General features: G+C 44.7%; 1 protein-coding gene across 9 annotated transcripts in view; it reads right to left on the bottom strand.

Moving 5' to 3' along the window:
* Positions 1–2,720: 2,720 nt before the first annotated feature.
* Positions 2,721–26,596, bottom strand: part of SPEN (spen family transcriptional repressor) — a 123,981-nt gene continuing 100,105 nt past the window's right edge. For 8 of the 9 annotated variants that reach the window (XM_085847725.1, XM_085847729.1, XM_085847724.1 and 5 more), the window contains 4 exons: positions 24,498–24,815; positions 22,957–23,151; positions 22,158–22,316; positions 2,721–3,301 (listed from right to left, as the gene is read on the bottom strand). In XM_085847725.1, the coding sequence (XP_085703851.1) occupies positions 3,173–3,301; positions 22,158–22,316; positions 22,957–23,151; positions 24,498–24,815 (801 nt within the window). In that variant the 3' untranslated portion in view covers positions 2,721–3,172. Of the gene's footprint in view, positions 3,302–18,245; positions 20,115–22,157; positions 22,317–22,956; positions 23,152–24,497; positions 24,816–26,596 lie in introns of those variants that run through there. The other variant, XM_085847727.1, reaches the window with a different exon arrangement.

The raw sequence follows: 26,596 nt of genomic DNA on the forward strand, positions 1-26,596 counted from the left end.
TTGGCAAGCTCAAGGATGAGACGGCAGCTGAGGAGTTTGCGAACAAGCTTTGCAGGAATTTTGGGGGTCTGGGTGTGTCAGGGAATGCTGAAGAGCTGTGCAGTGCCTTCTTGGCTGTCATTGGTTGTCTTGGAACGTAACATCAGGTGAAGAAGAACTTTGTCTCCCAAGGGGCACTGGATACTGTCGATGCAATTTCTCAAAAATTATCATTTTGGGTTTGAGGGTGATAAAAACAATAATAAAATGTTGTTAATTAAAACTTGATATTGAAATAAATGTATTCAATCTGAAATGGAAAATGTACTCAAATATGGTATGATTCTATGTGCTTGAACATGTATCCATTTTAAATTTTAATTAACACAATCATCTTTCCTTTGTATTGAAAGATGTCAACCTGTCTATTAAAGATATGATAAGCAGGCCGACCATTCAAATAAGTTTAATTCAGCAAAAGAGAATTGCCGATCATTTAAAAGCGATCTTGCTTTCTAAGGGATTTTTTTTTATTAAAGGCACCAACAAGTTGGACAGAGAATATGATTTTAGTAAAACTGGAATGTGGGTCTAAGGAAATGTCCAGATGTACTGGCTACTCGATTGATTCCGGGCCGAGCTGGACTCATCTATGAGGAGCAGCTGAAGGAGACGGGGCTTTATTTACTAGAAAGGAGGTGGTTACGAGGAGATATGATAGAGATATTTAAGATAATGAAAGGTAAAGATAAAATAAGTGAAGATGAATTATTCAACAGGGTAGACAGTGAGAGGACCAGGGGACATAGCCTGAGAGTAAATAAGGGGAGAGTTAAGGCAGTAGTAAGGTCGGGGACGTTTACTCAGAGAGTAGTTAATGTATGGAATGGTCTCCCTGGAAAGGTAGTGGCAGTAGAAACAGGAGATAAGTTTAAATTCGAATGAGATAGATACCTGGAAATTATGGAGATGGAGGGGTATAGGGATGTTGATAGGATTTTTAGGTAGTTTGAGCATTGATGGGTGATTGTGTGCATGTGTACGGAGTGCTGTTGGCAGGGGTCTTGTCAAGCAGGGTTGTGTGGTTGATGTGTTTTTAACCAAGCCCATGCCCCCTCCCCTGCGGGGAAGAAAAGAAAGAAAATATACCCATCAGAGATGGGGAATCCCCCGCCATTGAAATAAATGTTGACACCCAGCCAGCCGGACGGACGGACGGACGACCCGGATGACAACAATATCCCCCTTCCGCCACGCAGCGGGGGATAAAAAACAGAAAAAACTACAATAACTACAAAAAAACTACAACCCCCCCTCCCCCCCCCAAAAAAAACAAAAAACATTTTTTTCATGAATTAAAAACATTTCTTTGCATTTTCTTCCTTGGATCTTGTGTAGATGGGTTAGTGTGGTGTTCGTGCAGACATGATGGGCTGAATGGCCTCCACCTATGTAGGATTTCCTTGTTTCCTTGTATTCACTAAGCTCTATTTGCTTCAAGATTGTACATTTCCCCAGTGTGTTAGAAGCAGACAGATTTCTACAGCATGTCGGTAGAAAGTCAATCAAAACGCCCAAAAGGGTTGAAGTTTGACGTCATTCTCTCATTCTGTGCGTCATTCTTTGCCGGGAGAGAATCTACACATCTGGGTTTGAAATATATGTTACAACCATTCAACCGAATCAAGCTGGTGGCTGCACAAAGGCTGAAGATGAGCTCCACCTGGGAATATCAAGACCTGACAAACTGTGGCGTCAGCGTTTGGAAATAAAAAATACGATGTCTCACTGGATTCTAAATAAAGGACTTAACTTTATCATGTATTTCAGAGATCTGGAGCAAGACTCTGTTCTGATCACTCCATATGCACATATGTATTTGTGCATATGTATTTGTTTGTATGTTGAATAAATGTTCAAATGTACAGGATGACTTCGAAATTTCTTCTACAATACCATGAACTCGAGTCGCAGGGCCAGGCTTGATGGTAGAGCTGAGCGGTTCAGTGAGTTGAGGCATAAAACTATGTTCGCTGAAGGCGGCCAAGGAGGCCTATGTGCGAGGAATCTGTGAAGGGGTAGAGCATCACCTGTGGTCAAGTGATTGTTGCCCTGCTTACAGAGGAATTTGAGCATTGCGTCCCTCCGAGCCTATCCCTTAATGTACTGCAGTTGAAGTGGAGGGTGGTGAACTCCCAATACAGGGGTGTGGAGTGAAGGCCCGCTGGGCCGGTTACTTTGAGCGGCTGTACCAGGCTGACCCAGCAGCTGTTGAGGTGGGTGTTGTTATCCCACTTAATGAGGAGTCGGAGCCGCTGGGATTATGGGTTTCCTGGGTCAAAACTAAGATTCAGACTTTCAATGACATCTTGGATGCTGCTATCTTGTCTGTTTCTATTTGTGGTGAGGATTTTGAGGTCACAGAGAGATTCACTTACATTGGCAGGGATATTCATGACTCCGCATGTTGTGAGCCAGAGGACGAAAGACGTCTGGGTCGGTTCTGGGGAGTCATGGATTCACTGGATCATGGAGTGTGGCACTGTCGGTACCAATGCAGGAGAATAAAAGTCTGAGTCAAAGTCCTTGGTGCTTCCAGTCTTGCTCTATGATTGTGAGACTCAGCCTCTGACCAAGGATCTGAGAAGGAAACTTAACTCGTTCAGTAACAGGTCTCTTCAGAGAATTCTTGGCTTTCACTGGTCAGACTCCGTCACAGGAAAAAAACGAGCACGAATCTATTTGCAATCACAATTTTATTGTAAAACACAGGAAATGTACAATGTTTTGTGAACTCGAGCACAATTATACCAGTGTGTGCGTATAAAAAAACGAGGCGCACGCATTCACTCGACGAGACGTAAAAACAAGTATGTATACCCACAGCGATATTTACAACCGGACACAATATTACATGGCAATGTGAGTGCTCTGTACAATGAAAGAAAATGCACATTCCACGAGGCATCGCTGGCTTGGTGTAAAAAATAAAATAAACTTTACAAACAATGACCATTGTCGTGGTCTCACGAGCAGCGATCGCACGGAAAAGAACCGGGATGGTGAACGAACCATCCGTGACGCCTGGGAATAAAGGCTCAGGAGCGAGAGGAAGGAAAAAGTGAAAGAAGTTCAAGCGACGAGGACAAAATGGCGAGCACCATGGAACGGGGCTGAGATGAAAAGAGGACGGTCATACGGATGCGATGACGATCATCAAGTGGGCAATGCTGGCGACGCTGGCTAGAAGGTCTGGAGCAAGGCTGGACAAATGATGCTCAGAAAACCCACATGGTGGGAAGATCTGCAGTACGTACGCCGCCTGGACAAGGAAGGCAGGGAAAGAGAATGGGCCACGTTAATGTCGAAATAGCATAGTGTCTCCGCAACACGTGGCGGACCGAAATGGCGGGAAAAAGAGCAAGTGCATTAGAGAGGGATGAGAAAACTTGGAGAAAGTTAATGAAATGTTAAAAGACAAAACAAAACTAGAAGGGCACTCTTTGACGTCATGATGTCGCCAGATATTCCTCAGCCCACATTATGACATAATTATACATACTTGTACCAAGTTTGATTTAAATCCCTGAACCGAGATTAAAAATATTCAATAATTCTGGCTCCCTGATCATGCATCCGATCAGGTTGAAATTTTAAACAAATATTGCCCATGAACACTATAATCATAATTTTGAAGTTTCACGTCGATTGATGAAGCGGTTCAAGAGAATTAATTGTTTTTAAAGATTTTCGTTCAATCCAATACCGATGCCAGACCATGTGACCTATTGATTTTTCGTGAACATCCTGGAACCCCCAAAGCTTGGGGAACATGTGGGTGACGTTTCCCCTCAATCTGTCAAGCCATTCTGGGGGGATTTTTAAAGGTTTATTCTTCAAAAAAATAACATCGCTGCCAAACTATGTGACCGATGACATCATATCGAGGGTTGAGAGACATAATGTTGTAACTGCATTTTTGGTGAAATTGAATAAAATGGCTCTCATGTCTTTCAACAACATTATTTAGCAATTTTCAGGAAATGGAAATTTTCAGTTACAACATTATGTCTCTCAACCCGTGATATGTGGATTACGTTTTGTTCCTAATGGATAGGCGATCATACCTGCAAAGTTTTGCCTCGATCTATTCAGCCATTTTGGAGAAGAAGATTTTGAAGGTTTTTAACGTTAAAAAAAAAACAAAAACATGGCTGTCGAACTACAGAACCGATGATGTCATTAATTTTTTTCCCCTCATACAATTTAGCCCCAGATGACCCTCAAATTTTTTCACCGATCGGATAAAGTGTTCAACGCATGCAATTATGATGTCATAACGAAGCCACCTATGACATCAAAAAAATTTAAAAAAACAATTCACATTTCCCATGGGAAGCACATGGCATGCGACAAGTTTCAATTTTTTCCGGTTTTGAAGATACAGAGGATCCAAAGTTTTTCCTTTTTTCCAACATGGCCACCACAGCACGTGACCTATGACATCATAATTATCATGAAAACATTTTGCATGAGTAGTCGCACCTACGGTGAAAAATTGTGTTAATCTGATAAGCGGTTGCAGAAAAAAAAACAGAGAAAATTAGCAGACAGACAGACATATGTATGTGTGGACAACCCGAAAACAATGTCTCCGGCGACTTCATCAACACAAGCACAAAAAAAACAACAAACCCTTCGGGCTTAAACTTTAATATACACTAGAAAAGTGAAATTGCATATTTGTTTCTATATGCTTTGAAAAGTAAAAAACGACTGAACCAAATTTTGCATGTTACCCATAGGTACCTCAAGTACGGTGTCTGTCTGGGTTACATAGATGGGGGAGGGGGTTCAGGGTGGGAGGAAGACCCCATTTCTCTCGATGTAAATATGTAACACATAGGCCCACCCGGTGGTATGCGGTTTTGCAAATCATTTTCTTGTGCAAAAAAAAAGTTTCAACAACGTAACAATATGCATTACGGTGATGTTGAAATCTGAGAGAATAAATCGAAAATTTCAAAATGTTTCATTTTGCAGCAAGGATGGTTGATGAAAATGGTGTCAGATTTCCAAGCAGATGGAAGATGACCTTGGGCGAAATGATACGGTGAATAGAGCAGAATGTTTCTGAACTAAATCAATGCCTTTTGATTAAATATATCCACGGAATGACAGGTAAAAATGTCTCGTATCATATACTTGGAATATCAGTGGAGTGAAAGAAAATACCTCTTGTGCCTTCTTTTAAACTCGAGGTTTGAAAATCCTGAACAATTCGGCGTACAAATGTCGTGCGTCCGCCGGCACAGCAAACTAACTTTGCATGACCTGCGTCGATACACGGCGGCTCTTTCGAGTTGCAGGGAATTTGGGGGATTCACAACTTTTATACGACGAGCCTCTCCTTCAGAATGTCAAAGCAGTTTCTTCTCTGGCTCGGACAGACGTGGAAGTCGAGGAAAAGGCCCCGCACCACAAATTCCGGTCGCAAGGCAGGCTTTGCATCTTTTTGAGAGAGAACAGAACTGGCTGCTTCAAACACTTGCAATTTGTAGGAAACGGATTTGAAAAAGATTGCAAAGAAAACCTGGGCATTTCTGGGTAACACACACATACACGTCTACAGTCAGGCATTCAAGGTCGGAAGAGCTGGTTTGTTTAATTTAGCTTGCCTGACTACACCCCTACCTCCTAACTGGTGCTCACTCAGCAAGGTAGAGACGACGCGTCCATGTGGGAGACGACGCTTGTTGCTAACAGGTAGTGCAGCATTTGTTGTGATGGGACCCGTTGTGTGCCTCTCCACCTCACAAAGTTAAGGGGTTCAATTTTTATTGAAACAAACTTAGATTGGTCACAAGTAAACAATTTTGTCGTATGCTGTCCTAATGAGCCCAAATAAGGATGAACCTTGTCGGCAGCTCTGCATTCATTTACTATGAATACTTGTAACCTTTTAATATTAAATAGCAGTCTTTGAACACCCCAGTAGCCCCAGAGAGAGTCATTGTAGTTTGGAGGTAACGCAGTGATTGTGCATATATGCACGACATCAGCATCATGTCGGAAGGGCCGTTTTTGTTTTGTTCATAAACAAATGTATATGATCGAAATCAGCCCACATTACTGTTGTGGGTACCAGGAGCTAAGTGCCATACCAGGTATTGCTGCATGCGACCTGACCAACAGGAAGTGCCTGCCACACATTATTCTGTCTGTGGTACACAAAACAGTTCTCATGGTAGACAGGAACGATTTAAGTTTTAAAAACTCTTCTGGCAAAACATTTGCACAGGCTCTGCCTATTATAATTGATCTTCGCAGAGCTACAGCCCCCTACATCTCCGGAGAGTTGACCAGTTCACTCTGGGGATGAGCTTCTGCTCCACGCTGAAGAGGGCCAACAATCCCGAAATACGTGTCCGTAGATGTTCCCTCTCTGGGGTGGACTGGTCTCTGAAATTGAGAATTAAACTCTCTTCCCGGTCTTGGCTGCAGTACAATCTCATTGAGAAGTAGGGTGGCTTTAGCCCTGCTAAGCTCATGCCTAATAGGCACAGCCTATGCAACTCTTTAGACAGAAGAGCTTTAAAATAAAATTTCTATGTATACTAGCGGGGTGTGCTTACAAATTGTGGAAGCATATGAACCTTACTTCCCTATTGTCTCGGGTCGCTCACCTGCATTTGATTATTCAATTTCATTTATTTATATTTTCATTCACGGATGCTTTCCGGCGGTTCTGTGATTTTTTCTTGGTGTACTGGCTTCGACGTCCATCGGCCTGTAAAATTTCAGCTTTTTACGTCACCCAGAGCGTACCAATCTTTAATATCAATCATTGAGTCAGTCACAGTCAGTGGTAAGAAAGAGCTTTACATATTAGATATACTAGTGCGGGCCTGTAGGGGCGGGCCCGTAGGTGCGTGCCAGTATATGCAGCTTCGTGCCTGCAGTATCAGGTCCCCAGCATAAATTGACGTCATATCAAGCGAAGAAGAAGAATTGTGACGCCCCTCTCTCTCGCCCCCCCTGTCCCTCCCCTCTCTTGCCCCCTCTCTCTCCCTTTTATTGCCCCCCCTCTCACCCCCTCTCTTGCTCTTCTCTCTCCCCCCACCTCTGTCCCCCCTCCTCTCTCCCTCCCCTTTTTGCCCCCCCTCTCACACCCTCTCTCGCCCTTCTCTCTCCCCCTTCCTCTTGCACCCCTCTCTCGCCCGTCTCTCTCCCCCCTCCTCTCGCCCTTCTCTCTCCCCCTTCCTCTTGCACCCCTCTCTCGCCCTTCTCTCTCCACCCCCCTCTCCTCTCTCTCCCCCTTCCTCTCTTGTCCCCCCTCTCACCTCCCTCTCTCCTCTCTCTGTAAATGTATTCACAAATGTCTACCAAGCACGATTAATTCCAACCTTGGGGAAAAACAGCTTTCAAACCCTTGGGAAACAGCTGTTTCCCTCGGGAAAATTCAAACCTTGGGAGTGGATAATTAAATAAATTAATAATTAAATAATAATCAAACCATGGGATTAATTAATTAATTCAAACCTTGGGAAAGAACAGCTTTCAAACCTTGGGAGACACTTGGGAAACAGCTGAAATGGATGAGGAAGAACGACATCAAACTTTGAAAAGGCACATACCCAGGTCCCCAGTGTCGATTGTGACGTCATACCAAACGAAGAAGAATTGTGATGTCAATACTTCAAAAATTTTTTTTTTAAATAAACATTAATTGTGATGTCATTCGTGATGTCATAGCACCGTGTCCTGTCATTGGTTCACAGATACATGGCCGTAACTTGGGAACCGCTCGTCCGATCGATATCAAACCCCAAAAAGGCACATCCGGGGGTCCCGGCAATATTCCTGGCAAGTTTCAATGAGATCGGACCGGCGGTCATCGAGAAACGGCGGTCGCAGACAGACAAACAGACAGACAGACAAACAGACAGACACACACACACAGAGATTGCTGGAATTATAGATAGATATATTGCCTTCAGAAAGTATTCACACCCCTTGTTGTGTTACAGCCTGAATTTAAAATGGAATTAATTTTTTTTATAACTGATCTACACAAGATACCCCATAGTATCAAAGTGAAAACATGTTTTTCGAAATTTTTACAAATTAATTAAAAATGAAAAGCTGAAATGTGCATCAAGTATTCAACCCCCTGAGTCAATACATGGTAGAAGCTCCTTTGGCAGCGATTACAGCTTTGCATCTTCTTGGGGACGTCTGTATCAGCTTTCCTCATCTGGATTTGGGGAGTTTCTCCCATTCTTCTTTGCAGATTTGCTCGAGTTCTGTCAAGTTGGATGTGTAACGTCGGTGAACATCAATCCTGAAGTCTTTCCACAGATTTAATTATCAATGGGATTCAAGTCTGGGCTTTGGCTGGGCCACTCAAGGACTTTCATGTTCTTGTTCTGAAACCATTCCAGTGTTACTTTGGCTGTATACTTGGGGTCATTTCCCTGTTGAAACGTGAATCCTCACCACAGCCAAAGGTTTTTTGCACTCTGAAGCAGGGTCTCCTCAAGGATTTGCCTGCATTAGTTGTTCCCCCTATCCTTACAAGTCTCCCAGTCCCCACTGCTGAAAAGCATTCCCATGGCATGCTGCCACCATCATGCTTCATGGTAGGAATGGTGTGAGATGGGTGATGAGCTGTGCTTGGTTTCTGCCACACGTAGCACTTTGCATTCAGGCCAAAGAGTTCAATTTTCATCTCATCAGACCGCAGAATGTTTTTCGTGATGCTCTCCGAGCCTTTCACGTACCTTTTTGCAAACTCCAGGCATGCTGTTAATGTGACTTTTTTTTTCCAGGAGTGGCTTCCGACTGGCCACTCTATCATAAAGCCTAGATTTAAGAAGTGCTGCAGAGACTGTTGTCCTTTCAGCAGGTTCTCCAATCTCAGCCAAGAAATTCTGTAGTTCTGTCAGAGCGATCATCATCCTGAAATGGCCTACATGTCTTGAATAAGAATGCTCCAGGCAGTTTAACCAACACTTTCTCTTTATTAAAAACACTCCAAGTGAGGAAAAAAAAAACCATGCCTTTTCCAGATGCAACCACACGTCCCACCAGACAGGGCCATGCCGAACTTCACGTGCTTACAGCGGAGATAATGCGACACATGAGCAGAGCAGAGATATGCATAAGCAAAATATGTATTTGCTCGAAGCAAAACATGGGCATGAATATAAGTTTTACATTCAAACTTGGTTACATCACACACGTGGCCTGATTTTTATATGTAAACCACCACAGCAATTAATTGAACAAATAATTACGTCAACACGAGAACCAGGGAAGCCACCTTGGCTCAAAATATTGTCACATTGTTGTTGAACAATATCATAAATGTTGAAAATCTGTCAAAAATTAAATAAACCGACTGCATAGTACATCATATACAGACACTAAATTCATGGACCAGACTCTGGCAAACGGATAGGGACACAATGGAAAATACCATGAGAGTATAAAATTCACAATCAACAGAACAATGAAGGAATTCACTCTTCCCATTCTGGTATCAGCAGTACGACCTCAGCAGGTAGATATGGAGCTTGCCGTCCTTCGTGGTGCAGATTCACACTTTTCGAACCCGACCGTCTGTACTGGGCAATGTCTCAATCAAACATCCCTAGGGACAGTCGTTCCTTTGCACATCCACATTCAGCAGAACGATGTCACAGACACAAAGGTTTCATTTCTTCGATTTCATTGCATACGGGGCTGCAGGGTCGGAAGATATTCTTTGCGCTATCGTGACCAGAAGGTATTCGCCAAATGCTGCACACTTAGCCACCGATAGCCGAAGATGTCTGCAGGATGACCAAAATCGCCTGGTGATGGATGACCAGGAAGAGATGTCTTGAACTTGCACTTCGAGAAACACGCGAAACATTGTGTACCTAATAAACGTTAATGCTTGGTCGCTAATACAGCTATGGAACGAAAATCCGGATCATTAACCAACTCTGCAGCAGGTAAAGTGGGTTTAACAGGTTGGAATCCCAGAGAAATCTTGGCCCAGACAGCCATGATGACTCCATCAAGTCATAGGCTTTTATGAGCAAGTGACCAGGTCTGCCGGGTTAATGTTGGTTGCCACAGAGTTCCATTGAGAAGGTGATGTACTTTTATTGATCCTTTGAACACAGTTGGCCACAAACACCAAGAACTGCCCAGATTCGTTGTTTATATGTCCGAGCACCACAAGACTGTCTGTGTCGAAAGTGACCGAGTCGAGTTCTCTATCAAGCTCGTCAGTGAAAACGTTGACCAAATCGACAGCCAGAACAGCGGCACAGAGTTCTAAATGCGGAATACTTGGCTGCAAGTTTTGTTGCAGGAAAAGCAAGGCTGGCACCACCACAAAGACTTCACCGTTGCTGTTGACAAAATAACTGCAAAACACCAACTGCATCAGTTGATGCGTCTGAGAAAACACGCAAATCACGCCATGAGTTTTCAGACATTGTATTAGGACAATAAGCATGCGGAACGATCAAGGTGGTGCGTGCGGTGAGAGAGAGAGAGGCACACCAGTTGTCCCCATGGTTTTTTGAAATGTTCGGGGAATGGTTCATCCCATCCAAGTGCAGCTCCGGCATTGCCGGGTTAGGTCATCTGACGCAGCAACATCTTTCCAGTAATAACCACAGGTGCTGAGAAACCGAAGGGGTTGTAAACGCTGTTGACTGGAGAAAGAACTCACCCTTTGTGAAGGCCTTGTCCATGTTGGGAACAATGAAGATGATGGTATCTGTTTCCAAATCTCATGACACTCCAAGTGACCGCTGAACAGGTAACAGGTCAGCACCAAGGTCAAGGTGACGTAAATCCTTAGCATGTTCACTGTTTGGAAAGTGAGCCATCACTTCCATGCTGTTGGAAGTGATTTTGTGCAGATATAGATTCGCAGGAGACAACGTCGCCTTGGTACGAGTCAGAAGGTCTATAGCTTCAACAGGGAAGTGATGATTGAAGTTCATCATCGAGGTGGAAGTTCTTTTCCACGCAACGTCTTGCGTCGCATCCGTATTTTTTCTTCACCATTCGACGCGGTTTTCACGGAGTCCATAGGCATTAATGATGGGACTTGGACTGTTCGCAAACGTGCACCTTCATGTGAAATTCGGAGATGTCTGCTTTGGGGTCATTGTTCTTAACCAAATAAATTGCAGAAAGTCTTTGTGATCCTCACACACATAGAAACAATGGATCATTTGCTCTACGTTGGCCATGATTGTGATGGGTTCCTGTCTGAAGCGTGCCAATACCTCGAGAAGACTACTGACGTCTCAAACAGGAAATCGTGCCTCATTTAGCGATACATCACGGAAGGTGGCACTGCCATCGAACACCACACGAACATAGTCAGGTTTGGGATGGAATACAGCAAAACGAGGAAGATACCATTGCGGTGGTTTTGCCTTTGTTCCTGGTTCAAGAGGCTCAGCTCGAAGTTCCTGGTTTCTTATCTCGAAGCTTGCAAAGGGACAAAGTGGTTGATTGCAAGGGGTCGATTGTCTGGAAATTTCATATCGTCTCTGAAGGGTAACGGAGCCACCCAATTGCCATCGGTCATGCCTGATGATTCAGTCTTCCATGATCACCAGAAAACAGTTGTCATCTATACAGTGACCTAGCTTGTCATCACTTGTTGTTTGCTGAAAGACGTTACTGCCGACTCATGAAGGCAGACATTATCTTCTTCTTAGTACGTGGAGCTTTCACTTTAGTAGCCAAAGTACGTGATCCATCAACATATCCCGACGAAACCATCAGACTGAGGTCATTTTGAATCTTTGCATTGCATCGAAAATGGCGGAAAGGTGGCATTGTGGGTTTCTTTATAGTTGAAGGACTGCATCCTCGAACGATCCACAAGGTGAGGTGGAAGCCTCGCTACGATTGGTTTGAAGATCAGAGATGTGTCCAAAGCTGCAAGTCTGGGAAGAGAACTCTCGTTTTTGGCAGCCTCTATTTCCTCGATGGTGTCGCTAAACTTCTGCAAAATTTTGCGGTGACGAGGAGAAAGTTGAGGCAAAAGTTCCAGCTTCTTTAGCAACAATTGTGTCACTGCTTCATCGCTGCCGAATCTTTCTTGAATGGGATTGCAGACCTGCTCCAAACCGACATCGGAATTAGAAATGTAGACTCGGTGAAGACACTCCACGAATGCTTTGGATTCTGAACCATCAGACATATGTTGAACCAGGAGGTTAAGCTTTTCATCGAATGCTAGCGGTACTCCTCTGATCATGTTCTGGAAGACCACACTCCATGTCCTGAATTTCTCAGGCTCATCATCAAACACAGAAATCTGATTTGAAATGAAGTCTCGACAAGACAGATAGTTTACACAGTCCTGCATGGCAGGCATCACTGTTGGCATGATTGATGGCTTGACTTCTCGACCCAATAGTGAATGGCTAGACACTGACAATGTTGTTGCCGGATGCGTGTTGTTAGTCCTCAACATATGCGGCTACCGCATGGGTGTACATTGAATTTGGTGAAAAATAACCAAATTGGTTATCGGTTGTAATCCCACTGGACGGCGACGCAAGGTCAGTATATACAGTGGGATAGCGAGTAGGTGGCAACCGGAGCTGGGTTTGACCCACGTCAAACACAGTGGGGTTCGAATTGCAACTAACACACAGCCTTGAGAAGGATAACGACATGAAGGTTGTGTGTAAGGCATTAGTTGATGTCTGGTGAGTTGCGTATGACAGACCAGGAGCTGAGAGCTGGCATCGCGTTACACTGAGCAGACAGAACTTGCCTCTTGGACACGTTTGATGTCCGAGTTCTCCATGGATGCTGGTGCTGCAGCATTGATGGCTGGTGAGAGGGGAAATGACACTGGTTTGAGCGACATAGCTGGGTCAGTATGTACCCGGGTATCCGGTGGAATACCTTCAGTATCATCTTCAGACAATATGGATGGAGGCAAAGATGTGGCATTCCTGGACAACAGCATTCCCACCTTCTCCACACGTGTAGGTAATCCAGTTGCTGAAATGTTGCCAAATCCACCCCAAAACAGAGCGTCAGACCGCTTCCAAACGGACCTGAGCCTCTTCCTACCGCTTAATCGGTTCCAGATGCATCTGTTGCTGTGTCGCTTTCAATCGTTGCTGCATCTGTTGCTGCGTAGCTTTCAATCATTCCTGCATCTGTTGCTGCTCGAGATCACTCGGTTGCTGTGCACCCATCAATTGTTGCTGCGTCTGTTGCTCTTCGAGTAGCAATCAAGCTTTGTCCGATTTACATCCCATAACAGCTCTGACAGAGGTCTCGGCTGTCTCTGCTTTAGCCTTGACCAAGAGCGAAGAACTGCAAGAATTTGACGAAACCCGGGAGCCAGCGACAGACCGCGTGTGAAGCGAGCTCGACTTGGTGGCTCTTCTTCTTCCCGGTGATGAGATGAGTGTGAGGTCAGGTTTTTACTATCCTGGAATGGCCTACATGTCCCGATTCTTGAATAGGAATGCTCCAGGCAGTTTAACCAACACTCGCAGAGGTTTAAATTAATTTCTTTATTGAAAACACTCCAAGTGCGATGGTAAAAACCGTGCCTTTTCCAGATACAAGTACACGTCCCACCTGACAGGGCTGCGCCGGTCTCCCCGCTTGCAGCGGAGACGATGCGACACATGGGCGGAGCACGAATATGCGTTTTACATTCAAACTTGGTTACATCACAGTCATTTAATTAGGTTCTTGGTTACCTCCCTGACCAAGGTCTCTCTTGTCCTGTTGCTCAGTTTGGTTGGATGGCCATCTCTAGGAAGAGTCTGGGTAGTTCCATCTTTTTTCAATTTCCTAATGATGGAGCTCACTGTGCTCTTGGGAACTTTCAACACTCTATAAATTGTTTTATTCCCTTCCCCAGTTCTGTGCCTCCTCACAATTCTGTCTTGGAGTTCTACGGACAGTTCATTGGAGTTCACGGTCGAGTTTCTGCTCTGACATGCACTGTCAACTGTGGGACCTTATATAGAAAGGTGTGTTTCTCTTTCTAAATCATGTACAATCAATTGAATTGACCACAGGTGGACCCCAATCAAGGTGTAGAGACATCTCAAGGATAATCAAAGGAAATCGGACACACCTGAGCAAAATTTGGAGCGGAATAGCAAAGGGGTTGAATACTTACTGATGCAAGACATTTCAGATTTTAATTTTTAATTGTTTTGTAAAAATTTGGAAAAAAAAATTGAACTTTGTCATTATGGGGTAGTTTGTGGAGATCAATGACAACATTTTAAATTTAATCCACTTTAAATTCAGGCTGTAACACAACAAAATGGGAAGAAGTCAAGAGGTGTGAATACTTTCTGAAGGCACTGTATATATCTATGTATATATTGTCAGAGATTATATCCCTGTGTGTTGTATGAGGCGACCAGGGTTGCGTCAGGAAGGGCATCTGGCGTAAAAACCGATGCCAAATCATTATGCGGACAACAAAACGAATTTCCACACCGGATCGGTCGAGGCCTGGGTTACCAATGACCGCCACCGGTACCGTTGGTCAGCAGGGTACCAGTGGAAATTGTGCTACTGCTGGGCGAAGGAGGAAAAGGAGATGGGGAAGGCGAGTCCGGAGGCAGTGGGAGAGGGGGAAGGGTAGAAGTGTGGAGGTGAGAGTTGGAACTCTGAATGTGGGGACTATACTATGACTGGCAAAGGGCGAGAGTTGGCTGATATGATGGAGAGAAGAAAGGTGAACATACTGTGTGTACAAGAGACCAAGTGGATGGGGAGTAAGGCTAGGAGCATTGGAGGTGGTTTCAAACTGTTCTACCATGGTGTTGATGGGAGGAGAAATGGTGTCGGGGTAATCTTGAAGGAAGATTATGTCAAGAGGGTATTGGAGGTGAGGAGAGTGTCTGACCGAGTGATGAGTGTGAAGTTGGAAATTGAAGGGGTGATGATAAATGTCGTCAGTGCATATGCCCTGCATATGGGGTGTGAGATGGAGTACAAAGAAGATTTCTGGAGTGAGTTAGATGAAGTGGTGGAGAGTGTATCCAAGGATGAGAGTGGTGATTGGAGCAGATTTCAATGGGCATGTTGGGGAAGGGAATGAAGAGGATGAGGAGGTGAGGGGTAGGTACGGTCTCAACGAGAGGAATGTGGAAGGGCAAATAAATGGTAGTAGAGTTTGCAAAAAGAATGGAAATGGCAGTGGTAAATACGTATTTCAAGAAGAAGGAGGAACACAGGGTGACGTACAAGAGTGGAAGAAAGTGCACACAGGTGGATTACATCTTAAGCAGGAGATGCAACCTGAAAGAGATTAGAGACTGTAAGGTGGTGGCAGGGGAGAGTGTAGCTCGACAGCATCGATTGGTGGTCTGCAGGATGATTTTGGAGATGAGGTTGAGGAAGAGAGTGAGGGCTGAACCAAGGACCAGATGGTGGAAGTTGAAGGAGGAAGACTGTTGCGTGGAATTTAGGGAGGAGGCGAGACAGGTGTTGGATGGTGGTAAAGATGGGTGGAATGATTGGGCAACTACAGCAGAAGTGGTGAGGGAGATAGCTGGGAAGGTACTTGGTGTGACATCTGGACAGAGGAAGGAAGATAAGGAAACTTGGTGGTGGAACGAGGAAGTACAGGAAAGTATAAGGAAGAAGGGGTTGGCGAAAAAGAAGTGGGATAGTCAGAGAGATGAAGAAAGTCGGCAGGAGTACAAGGAGTGGTGGCGAAAGGCAAAGAGAGAGGTGGCAAAGGCTAAGGAAAAGGTAAATGGCGAGCTGTATGAGAAGTTGGATACAAAGGAAGGGGAAAAGGATTTATACCGATTGGCAAGACAGAGGGACCGAGCTGGGAAGGATGTGCTGCAGGTTAGGGTGATAAAGGACGTAAATGGGAATGTGCTGACGAGCGAGGAGAATGTGTTGAGAAGGTGGATGGAGTACTTTGAGGAGCTGATGAATGAAGAAAATGAGAGAGAAGGTTGGAAGAGGTGGAGATAGTACATCAGGAAGTGGGGTGGATCAGTAAGGATGAAGTAAGGACTGCTATGAAGAGGATGAAAAGTGGAAAGGCGGTTGGCCCAGATGGTATACCAGTGGAGGCATGGAAGTGCTTAAGAGAGATGGCAGTGGGGTTGTAAACCAGATTGTTTAATAAAGTCTTGGAAAGTGAGAGGATGCCGGAGGAGTGGAGATTAAGTGTATTGGTTCCGATTTTCAAGAACAAGGGTGATGTGCAGAGCTGTGGAAATTACAGAGGAATAAAGTTGTTAAGCCACACCATGAAGGTGTGGGAAAGAGTAGTGGAAGCTAGGTGGAGAAGAGAGGTGACGATCTGTGAGCAGCAATATGGGTTTATGCCAGGAAAGAGCACCACTGATGCGATGTTTGCTTTGAGAATGTTGATGGAGAAGTAGAGGGAGGGCAAGAAGGAGTTATATTGTGTGTTTGTGGATTTAGAGAAAGCTTATGATAGGGTGCCAAGAGAGGAGTTGTGGCATTGTATGAGGAAGTCGGGAGTGGTGGAGAAGTATGTGAGGATGGTGTAGAATATGTATGAGGACAGTGTGACAGCGGTGAGGTGTGCGGTAGGAATGACGGATTGGTTTAAGGTAAAAGTGGGATTGCACCAAGGATTTAAGAGCCCTTTCCTGTTTGCAGTGGTTATGGACAGGTTGACGGACGAGATCAGACTGGAGTCCCCACGGACTATGATGTTCGCGGATGACATCATGATCTGTGGGGAGTAGGGAGCAGGCTGAGGCGAGCCTCGAGAGGTGTAGGTACGCACTGGAGAGAAGGGGAATGATAGTCAGTAGGAGTAAGACCGAGTACATGTGCGTAAATGAGAGGGAGGGTGGTGGTATGGTGCGGTTGCAAGGAGTTGAGGTGGATAGGTTTAAATACTTGGGATCAACTGTCCAAAGTAACGGAGAGTGTGGTCGAGAAGTGAAAAAGAGAGTGCAGGCAGGATGGAGTGGGTGGAGAAGAGTTCCAGGAGTGATATGTGACAGAAGGGTAGCTGCAAGAGTGAAAGGGAAAGTATATAAGACGGTAGTGAGACCAGCTATGTTGTATGGTTTGGAGGCGGTGGCGCTGACAAAAAGACAGGAAGCGGAGCTGGAGGTGGCAGAGTTAAAGATGCTGCGATTCTCGTTGGGAGTGACGAGGATGGACAGGATAAGGAATGAGTATATTAGAGGGACAGCGCAGGTAGGACGGTTTGGAGACAAAGTGAGAGAGGCGAGATTGAGATGGTTTGGACATGTGCACAGGAGTGAAGCGGAGTATATCGGGAGAAGGATGCTGAGGATGGAGCCGCCAGGTAGGAGGAGAAGAGGAAGGCCAAAGAAGAGGTTCATGGATGCGGTGAGGGCGGACATGCGGGTGGTTGGAGTGTCAATGGAAGATGTGGAGGATAGAGCGAAATGGAGACGGATGATCCGCTGTGGCGACCCCTCACGGGAGCAGCCGAAAGAAGAAGAAAAGAAGATATTGTCAGAGATTACCCGGCACTGCCTGGGAAGGGTGGTGGTTGGGAGGGGAGGGAGGGGAGGGCTGAGTGAGCTTTTCCTGGTGGTAGTTTCGGTCGTGAAAGAACAAAAAATGCACAAACGATTTTTTTTACAATATTTCAATGTTTTCAATGCTCATGTGTGAGACCTCTACTTAGTTTTTAGCTTATCTGGAATTGAAATTCCATATAAGGTATTGTCATCATGCACTATCCATCCGTCCGTCTCCCATTTTTACTTCTCCGGCTAAACCGCTGGGCCGATCCAGCTGAAATTTTGCCGCAACGGTCTGCTCCTGACTGGTTATGGGGATTGCAAATTAATGGGGACAGTCACGTGACTTAGTAAATCAAAATGGCCAACTTAGTAAATTTCTTCAAAAATCTTCTTCTCCAGACCCACCAGTCAGAATGCTACCAAATTTGAGTTACAACATTCAGCCAGGGCCTAGATAAGCTGCAGGTTCAGTGGTCCTATTCCCCCCCACCCCGCAGCTCCTCGTTAGGATGTGGCTCCTCGTTGTATCCATGACCTAACCCTCGGTACCCCCAGCACGTTTGCAAAATTTGATGAAGATTGGCCCAGCCATTTTTTAATATGATTTTTCAGAGCTACACAAACATACATACAGAGGGGGTGGAGGAATTTGTGTGAGGGATTTTTTTTTGGGGGGGGGGGGGGAGAGGGGTAGCTTAAAACCTTGCCTAGATTTTGACGTTTCTACACCTAAAATTTGCAGTCGCTTGGTGCTACGGTTCAAAAGAATAACCTACAAACCCACAACACATTGCTCACATGTACATTTTATTTGTAAAGAACATAAATGATGTTAGATTAGTACAGCATGTATTTTAAGGATGTAAATGTTCAAAATGTCCACCACCAGCTTCAACGCAATCTTGAGAATACCGTACTACAGACCGACACAAACGTGTGCACATGATGCTGGTGAAATAGCAGTGCAAGCTAATTCAATCTCATCCTTTAACTCTGTCAGGGTTGTTCGCTTTCTAGTGCACACAGTGTCGGTCAGAGTACCCCACAAATAAAAGTTTAAGGGTGTAGATCAGAAGAACAGGAAGGTACTCCACACCTTCTCTTCGTTATACCCATCTTCCAGGTACATGAGTATCAAGTCAACCTCTCACAACGTGGTGGTGCTCAATCTTGTTGGAAATAAAACTCTTCCTTGGTGTACATCTCAAAAACATCTCATCAATGCAAGGCAGAATGTTTTCCCGAAGCATCTTTAAGTAGGAAAGATCAGTGACAGTCTTCTCAAAGAAAAAGAAAAAAAAAAAAACAAGGTCCGACCAGTCCTTTGAGAGACACCCCGCACCACGCCGTTAACCCCCGGAAGATTTAACACCTTTACTTCAATCAATTGTGGATTAACAGAGGACCGGGAAACATTTGTGCCGATTGACATCACCATTGAGTTTGAAAGTCGCTTCATCCATCGAGTCAGGAAAGGATTCATTGTCATCATGCATCCATTTTAAAAATAAAAAAATAAATAAAAATTCACAAAATTCAACCCTATGATCTGCATCGTCTTCATTGAAGGCCTGCACAGAGTCTCGGTATGTGCGGCTTCGACTTGTCGGCTTCAAAATCTGGTGTACACTGGTTTTGGGAATACCGGTCTGACGGGAACACTGCGTTAACGACTTTTCTGGCAAACACATCAAAAGTTGCAACAGAGTGACAGCACTTGCTTCATCACTTCATCCTTAGTTCATCAGTCTGCGGAGTGGCCCATGTACACATCTCAGGGGCAGATCCGGAGGGGTGAGGGCGAACCCGGCACAAGCTCTTTCCGATAAACCCCTCGGGGGAATGTGGCCTCCCTAAACCCTTCCCTTCCCGTCAAAAGACATCTTTTTTTTTTCCACATGCAATGAGGTGTATATAACTGAAGGTATGGTCTCTCGGAATGTGGAGAAGTAAACTGCGTTGTGCAGTGAATTTTTCGAACAATTTCTACTGTAAAGACGAAATACATAATATACGGTAAAGTAGGTAAGCCAACCTCGTATTGCATGGCGTTTCAAAAGTTTTAAATGCAAAATCTGAAACGATTACATTGAAGAAAATGCTCGAAGTATTTAATTATGCTTACGTTTTTGAAATGTACGAACACATTGTAGCAAACATCAGGGTCTGTTAGGTCCGAGACGTTGTTGAAAAAAAATGGATATCAATTCGGTGTTTTCAGTGTAGTTTCTGTTGTTGTCATTTTAATTTCCTGAATGAACAACAACAACAACGATGACGACGAAGGCCGAAGCAGAACAAAGACAGAATTTCCAAAAAAAAGACAGATTTAAAGAACCATGATGTGCATACAGAAAAAGGTAAGAAATAGTTAAACTGTTACAATTTGCCTGGTGTTGGCTTAATGGTTAGGGTGATGGCCTTGGGGTTCTTGGATCCTGAGTTCAAATCCTGCTCAGCTGTTGAATTAATACCAGGTGGCGTTGACTCAGCCCGTCTTCCTTCCGAGTTCGGCAAAATGAGTGCCAGCATGCTGGTATCCTGTGTCGAAGTGGCGACCCGTCCAGGATTGCGCCCAATAGCCAAGGAGACGACTTAAGCAGCACCAACGCTCTGCACAGAGGATGGTCCCAATGGATGGATGGATGGATGGATGTTACAATTGGATTTTGTAACTCCGCTAACTGGTAGAGCCTTGTCAGTGTGTTGGAATTTAGGAATGATGATTAAGATTATAGTCATGCTGTTGGTAATATTATCTTTTGCTGGTTTGGTCTTTTTATGCATCATCATTATGAAGTATCCATTGAAGAAAGAGAGCAGACCGTGTGTTGTAATGTAATTTAACCGCTGCTTATCGAAAACAAGAGAACACGAATTCTTATCCGAGCCTGTGAACGTTCAATTATTAAGTCTTTTTAGCAAACTGAATCAAAATCAGTTAATGAATGGTAAACATTCTGAAATGATAAACAATTAAATAACCTCGCTCTGCATGGTAAAATTATATTTTTCAATACAATGTAAATTTTTGCACCCCCCTCCTCCCCCACTAACCTAAAATCCTGGATCTACCCGTGCATCTTTCACTGTACCATCTGCTTCAAACTTATTACTTAACCTTCAAATGGTTGTACGTGTTGGAGACTCGGTTTCAATTTCATGTCGCCAACGTCTTGCCACCTCGAACGGTCTCAATTTTCCAATAACACTTCAAAATCGACTTACGTCAAAATGTCAGATGCAATTCCGCAATTTTGAATTCACACCCACAATGCAATGCGTGAATTTACATGATAACACCAACACCGTATTATTGGCATCACACTTCTATCCACATTTCTAAACGTCTTGTCAACATTCAAGGTGTGCGCATGTACATTTTTTTGGAACACCTTGTATACCATGTACATCTCTGGGTATTCAGACCACAGACGGGTCGGTCCGCTTCCACACCGTGTGCCACCTTCTGCACAACTGCCTTTCCTGTCTTGTCGTTCATTTCTCAGTTTGATTAACCGTGGTCCACTCAGCAACTGGTGTGAGTACCCGGAGGAAGTCTCGGACAATATAGCGAGTCAAGCTCACTTTATCCTGAACGATGCAGTGCAGGTCCCATTTTAAAGTGGTTTGACATTTGAGCGTTGGTCAATGTGCAGCCTCCTGCTTACCAAGTTCAGCAAACGATGTTAGTTTATTTGGTTGAGAAGAAATGGAATAAATAAATAAATAAATAAATAAATAAAACCATCAACAATTAATATTTTTCATCAGTATCACTTTAACCTAAGCCTGGTGTTGGCTTAGTGGTTAGGGTGGTGGTTTGGGATCCCAGGGTCCTGAGTTCAAGCCCCGTTGGCTGCTGAATTAACACCAGGGGGTTGACTCAGCCTGTCATCCTTCCGAGGTCGGCGAAATGAGTACCAGTATACTGGTCCCGGTGTATGCCCCGGTTAGAATAGGTGTACCATATCCCTGTGTGTCGTAAGAGGCGACCAGGGTTGGCGTCAGGAAGGGCATCCGGCCATAAAACATTGCCTCAAGAAAAAGCCTAACCCCTGCACAGCAGGGAAAAATGGCTGTAAAAACGGTCAATATAATAAAAATAATAATAGTATCACTTTAACCCCCCCTCCCCCACCCGACACAACACACCGCAGCGGGGCCAGGTGGCCAGACGTGTCTCGCATGACGACGCGAGGTGAAGTGAAAATTTCCCTCCGGAGAGGAAGCATGCTACTCCAACAGTGAATGTGTACGAAGGTAACAATCAAAGGGGACGACATGTGTAACTGAACTTTAACCTGAGATGAATCGATAGCCATGGTTGGCCTGTTTAAACATCTACATTTGAACACGTGGTTCAGGATGCTGGAATCCCAGGTTCAAATGCCATGTTCTGCATTAATTTGTCGAACGTATACCGGTGTCTTTGATATCCACGTAAACGTACACCGTTGTCCCCCCGACGTCTTCAACTACACGTGATGCATGTACAAGCTCCTCTACGAGCCTTTTCTCACCATTTAACATAAAAACATGAAAAATACGTTTGTTCAAACGGCGGTTATTTATCATTCACTTAAAGTCATAAAATGTACTATGAGCAGAGAAAGCAAACAAAACATTTTGAAAGTGGACTTTTGTGCTGTTCACCTGGTTCGTGCCAGGCCCAGGTACGTTAATAATACCAGCAGCTTGTTTTTGCTGCAGGTAGCTGATGAAGCCCGTGCGTAGAGCTTCCGTCTGATTGACCAAGTCTTTCTTGTCTCGCCCACATGGCAGTGCCAGCAGCAGGCAGTATTCATTCTCCACCTGGCACACAAACAGTTTACAATGCTTAGCTTCATGCCCCCGATTCAACACGTTTTTGCTTCACACAAGCAATTTTTAGCTTATCTGGAATTTAAATTCCAAATAAGGTATTGTCATCGCGCACCATCCGTCTGTCTGTCTCCCATTTCGACTTTTCCGGCCAAACCGCTGGATCGATCGGGTTGAAATTTGGCAGTAACGTTCCTCTTCTGACAGTTAACAGGAATTACAAAACTCGTTCCGGTCACATGACTTTAAAATGGCCTACTTAATAAATTCCTTCAAAAATCTTCTTATCCAGACCCACCAGTCAGAATGCTACCAAATTTAGGTTAGAACATGAGGATGGGGTCGTGATGTTAAATTGTGGAGGTCATGCCGATCACCTGACCGTAGGTGTGTCAAAATGGTGGACTTGGTAAATGTTTGGGAGAATCACGTAAATTCCTTCAAAACCCATCTTCTCCAGACCCACCAATCAGAATGCTCCTAAATTTGGGTTACAGCAATAGGCCAGGGTCCAAATAAGCTACAGGTCCAGTGGTCCTATTTTTACATCCTGCAAGCCATTTTGCACGTCCTCTGGTAACCCCCTTCATGCCCCTGCTCCACCCCACTTTATCCCAGCTCCCAGCCGTACCATCATCTTCTTGGTGACACTTTCAAGCTGAGAGGCTTCGAGGCGCATGCGCTGGGCGATGCGCAGGGAAGGCCCGCTGTCCTGCGACGGCAGTGAGCGATGTGCCAGCACGTTGTTTCCTCCTACAAACTGGAACTGAACCAATGCAGCATCGTTCTTTAAAACGAGCAAACCCTGCCATACCGTGGGGTATCGCTGCACACACACACACACAAATTAAAAAGTAAGTGCTGTACTAAAAGTTAAAGTAGTTGTTGTAGAAAGGAACTTAATAATTAAGGAAGTGGGGGAGGAGAGGAGAGGGAAGGGGAAAGGAGAAGCGAGAGAGAGGGGTGAAGGAGAAATGGGAGAGGGAGGGGAATAGGAGAAGCGGGAGAGAGAGGGGGGAAGGAGAAGCGGGAGAGAGAGGGGGGAAGGAGAAGCGGGAGAGAGAGAGGGGGGAGGAGAAGCGGGAGAGAGAGAGGGGGGAGGAGAAGCGGGAGAGAAAGGGGGTAAAGGAGAAGCGGGAGAGAGAAAGGGTAAGGATAGGGAATGGTGGGGGAGGGGAGGGGAGGGAGGGGGGAGGAGAGGGGAGGAGAGGAAGGGGGGAGGGTAATAAAGCTATCAAAAAGGAAAAGCTATTCTCAGCCCAATGGAATTTACTACAATCCTAGAAAGCTACAGGGGTCAGGGGTGAATGAAGGCCTGATTGGGTGTCACTGCGGTAGTATGTCACTGTCACGGACTCTCCATTTCATACGGGACAAAAGAGTTGTTGTGACTAAAATACTGCACTGTACTTCAAAAAAATAAAAAATAAACAAATAAAAATGAAAAAAAAAACATCCACAAAGAAGTACCTGATCAATAATAATCATTTGTTGTCAAATTGTGCTTTCCTTGTATGCTACGGGTATTTAGAGAACAGAAAAAGAGTTCATTTATTTGGAATGATAATATACGAGCTAAAGCAGTGAGATGTAGGGGTACACCAAGTGCAAAGAACGTACCATCGATATCCGAGCAGGGAAGACGAGTTACAAGCTCTATATTCTACACCTCTGTTCTTTATTACAAGGCCCGCGGCCACTGGTGACCTAAAGTGCGGCCCCTGAAATGCGGCCGATAATACACAAATGTGAAAACACCCCATCATAATCCGCCATAAATACTATCAAATTGACCCAATGGTTTCAAATGAGTGTTCTAGTGTGAAGCATAAAAGTAACATCACTCCATCGGGATATGTTTGCCGTGTACAAACAATTCTGCTTGCAGCCCAGTGAACCACAACGAAGAAGAGTATGTGGAGGCGGGGCGCAGTAGCAGCCATTATGGAGTCCTGCAGGCGGTGTGGCGGCTCTCACACCGATGTCTTATCGGCAAAAATGCCCCCCCCCTCTAAATAAGTGACGATCACTATTCTACACTAAGTCACAATGCTTGCAGTGACAGGAAAGTGGTTGAAAGTAAAAATAAATTCGATATCAGCAACATTTGTATGACAGTGCATTAATAGACTGACCAAGACAGTCCATTTGTCAAGTAAATATGGCATTTACCCTTAGCAAAGGCTGGTCCACTGGCTGTGGAACAGGAGCAGCAGAGGGCACTTCTGGAGGTGATAAACGTTTGGTCTCAGAGATACAGCCAGGAGGTTGTAAATAGACTACCGGAGGTGGAGATTGCTGGGCCTCAAAACCACGACCGGTCTGTTGCAGGTAGGCCACCGGCGGGCAAGCCAAACTCGATAACCTGGGTATAGTCGGTACCCCGACCTTGGTTTGAAGGTATCCGGTGCCGACTTGATAGCCATGCAGCACATCCGAATGGCTGCGCTGCAGTTGTGCCGGTAACGCTGCCGACAGGTGCAAATCCACCTGTGGACAAACAAAGAAATGACGTCTAAACATGATGATGGGTTCGAGCAAATATTTTTCATCATGTTCTGTACAAACAGCTAAGTCCATATGGTGCCCAAGAGTAGGATGTGTTGATGATATCGGTCTCGGTCACAATTGGAGGCAAGAAAGCAAAGGAAGGTGGTGACAAGTGAGGACCGTTGAAACAAGTTAAAATGTTTTGGAAAACCCCGTTGATTGCACGACAGAAAACGCATTTCACATGTACATTCAAATAATACACAAAATACAAATGAAGTTGCATTGCAGGTGAAGGAGGAGGCACTTCCTTGATAGTTTGTGGTTTAATTTTCTTGTATTTACTAAAGCAACAATTATTTTCCAATGGCTGCCTTTGACTGTTTAAGACGCAGGGTGTTCCGAGTATGAGGTTTTTTTTCCTGGCTCATCCAACTTGTCTACGAAATCGGAATGATTGTGTGACGTTGCAAAACTATGATGAACTAATAAAGTTGATCCTTTAAATTTCTCAATTGGCAGATGACATGAAGCTTGGGGGTAAAGTCGAGAGCAAAAAACAGGGTGGTCAGGTTAGGAAAGTGTACATACTTTCAGATATTGGGCAAAAGATTGGCAGATGTAGTTTAACAAAGAAATGCAAGGTGATTGGGATGAGTAAGAATAATAAAAATAGGGACTACATGATACAAGGCACTATCTTGGAGCGTGCCACATGGGAGAAAGATCTGGGGGTGGTAATGGATATGGGAGGTAAGCATCGATTGATTCTGGGCCTGGCTAGACTCAGCTATGAGGAGCGGCTGAAGGAGATGGAGCTTCATTCACTAGAAAGGAGGCTGTTACGAGGTGATACGATAGAGATGTTTAAGATAATGAAGGGTGTCGCCAAAAGTACAGAAGAATTATTCGGCACAGTAGAGAGTGATAGGTCCAGTAGACAGCCTGAGAGTAAAGAAGAAGAGAGTTAAGATGGTAGCAAAGCAGGGGTCTTTCACCAAGAGAGTAGTCAATGCATGGAATGGTCTCCCTGGAAAGGTGGTGGCAGCCGAAACAGGAGATAAGTTTAAACTGGAATTAAATACATACCAAGAAGCATTGGGGATGGAGTGGTACATGGAAAATAGGAGGACTGGTTGGTACCTGAGATATAGATTGGTGATTGTAGACCTGTGTCATGATTTTGTGGTCTGAGAAGGTCTCATCCGAAGGTGAATGTGCCGTCAGTGTTTTTTCATTCATCATACCACAACCTTCTTCACCCCTCCCACACCCCACCCCCAAAAAATTACATAAAAAAGAACAACAATTGAAACCCCTGGTGATGTCCCTGTGCTGCCACACTATTCTCTTCTTCAATCAAACTCCCCCACCTCTCCCCACACTCCATTCCCAGTTGAATGTTGATAAACTGAACTCTATTGTGTAGCTGCTGTTCATTTGGATGACGTTACAAGTACCACCGCATGCTGAAGGTAGCATGAGGGCCGATCAATGGGGATAGAAGAGAGTTTTTATTCCCGATGAATTCATGGATGAAAGGAAGACTTTATGAAAGATACCATGAGAGCTTAAACTTGCATAAATGAGTATAAACACACCTTGAGCTGTTGAATCATACAGTGTTGAAGAAATAAAATGGAGGCGGGGAGGTTGGGGGTGGGGTGTAAGACACAACTACATCGTGTTGAAGAAGTGGTGGTTAAAGATAGGCCACAGGCTTGGCTGTTGCTGATAATTTTTAAGTTAGTGGCGATGGCTCGTGGCTGCAGGTTAAATGG

Source organism: Eptatretus burgeri, chromosome 11 (genome assembly GCF_056783735.1).
Source record: "Eptatretus burgeri isolate ZD-2024b chromosome 11, Ebu_testis_v1, whole genome shotgun sequence".
In the NCBI taxonomy this organism is placed as follows: Eukaryota; Metazoa; Chordata; class Myxini; order Myxiniformes; family Myxinidae; genus Eptatretus; species Eptatretus burgeri.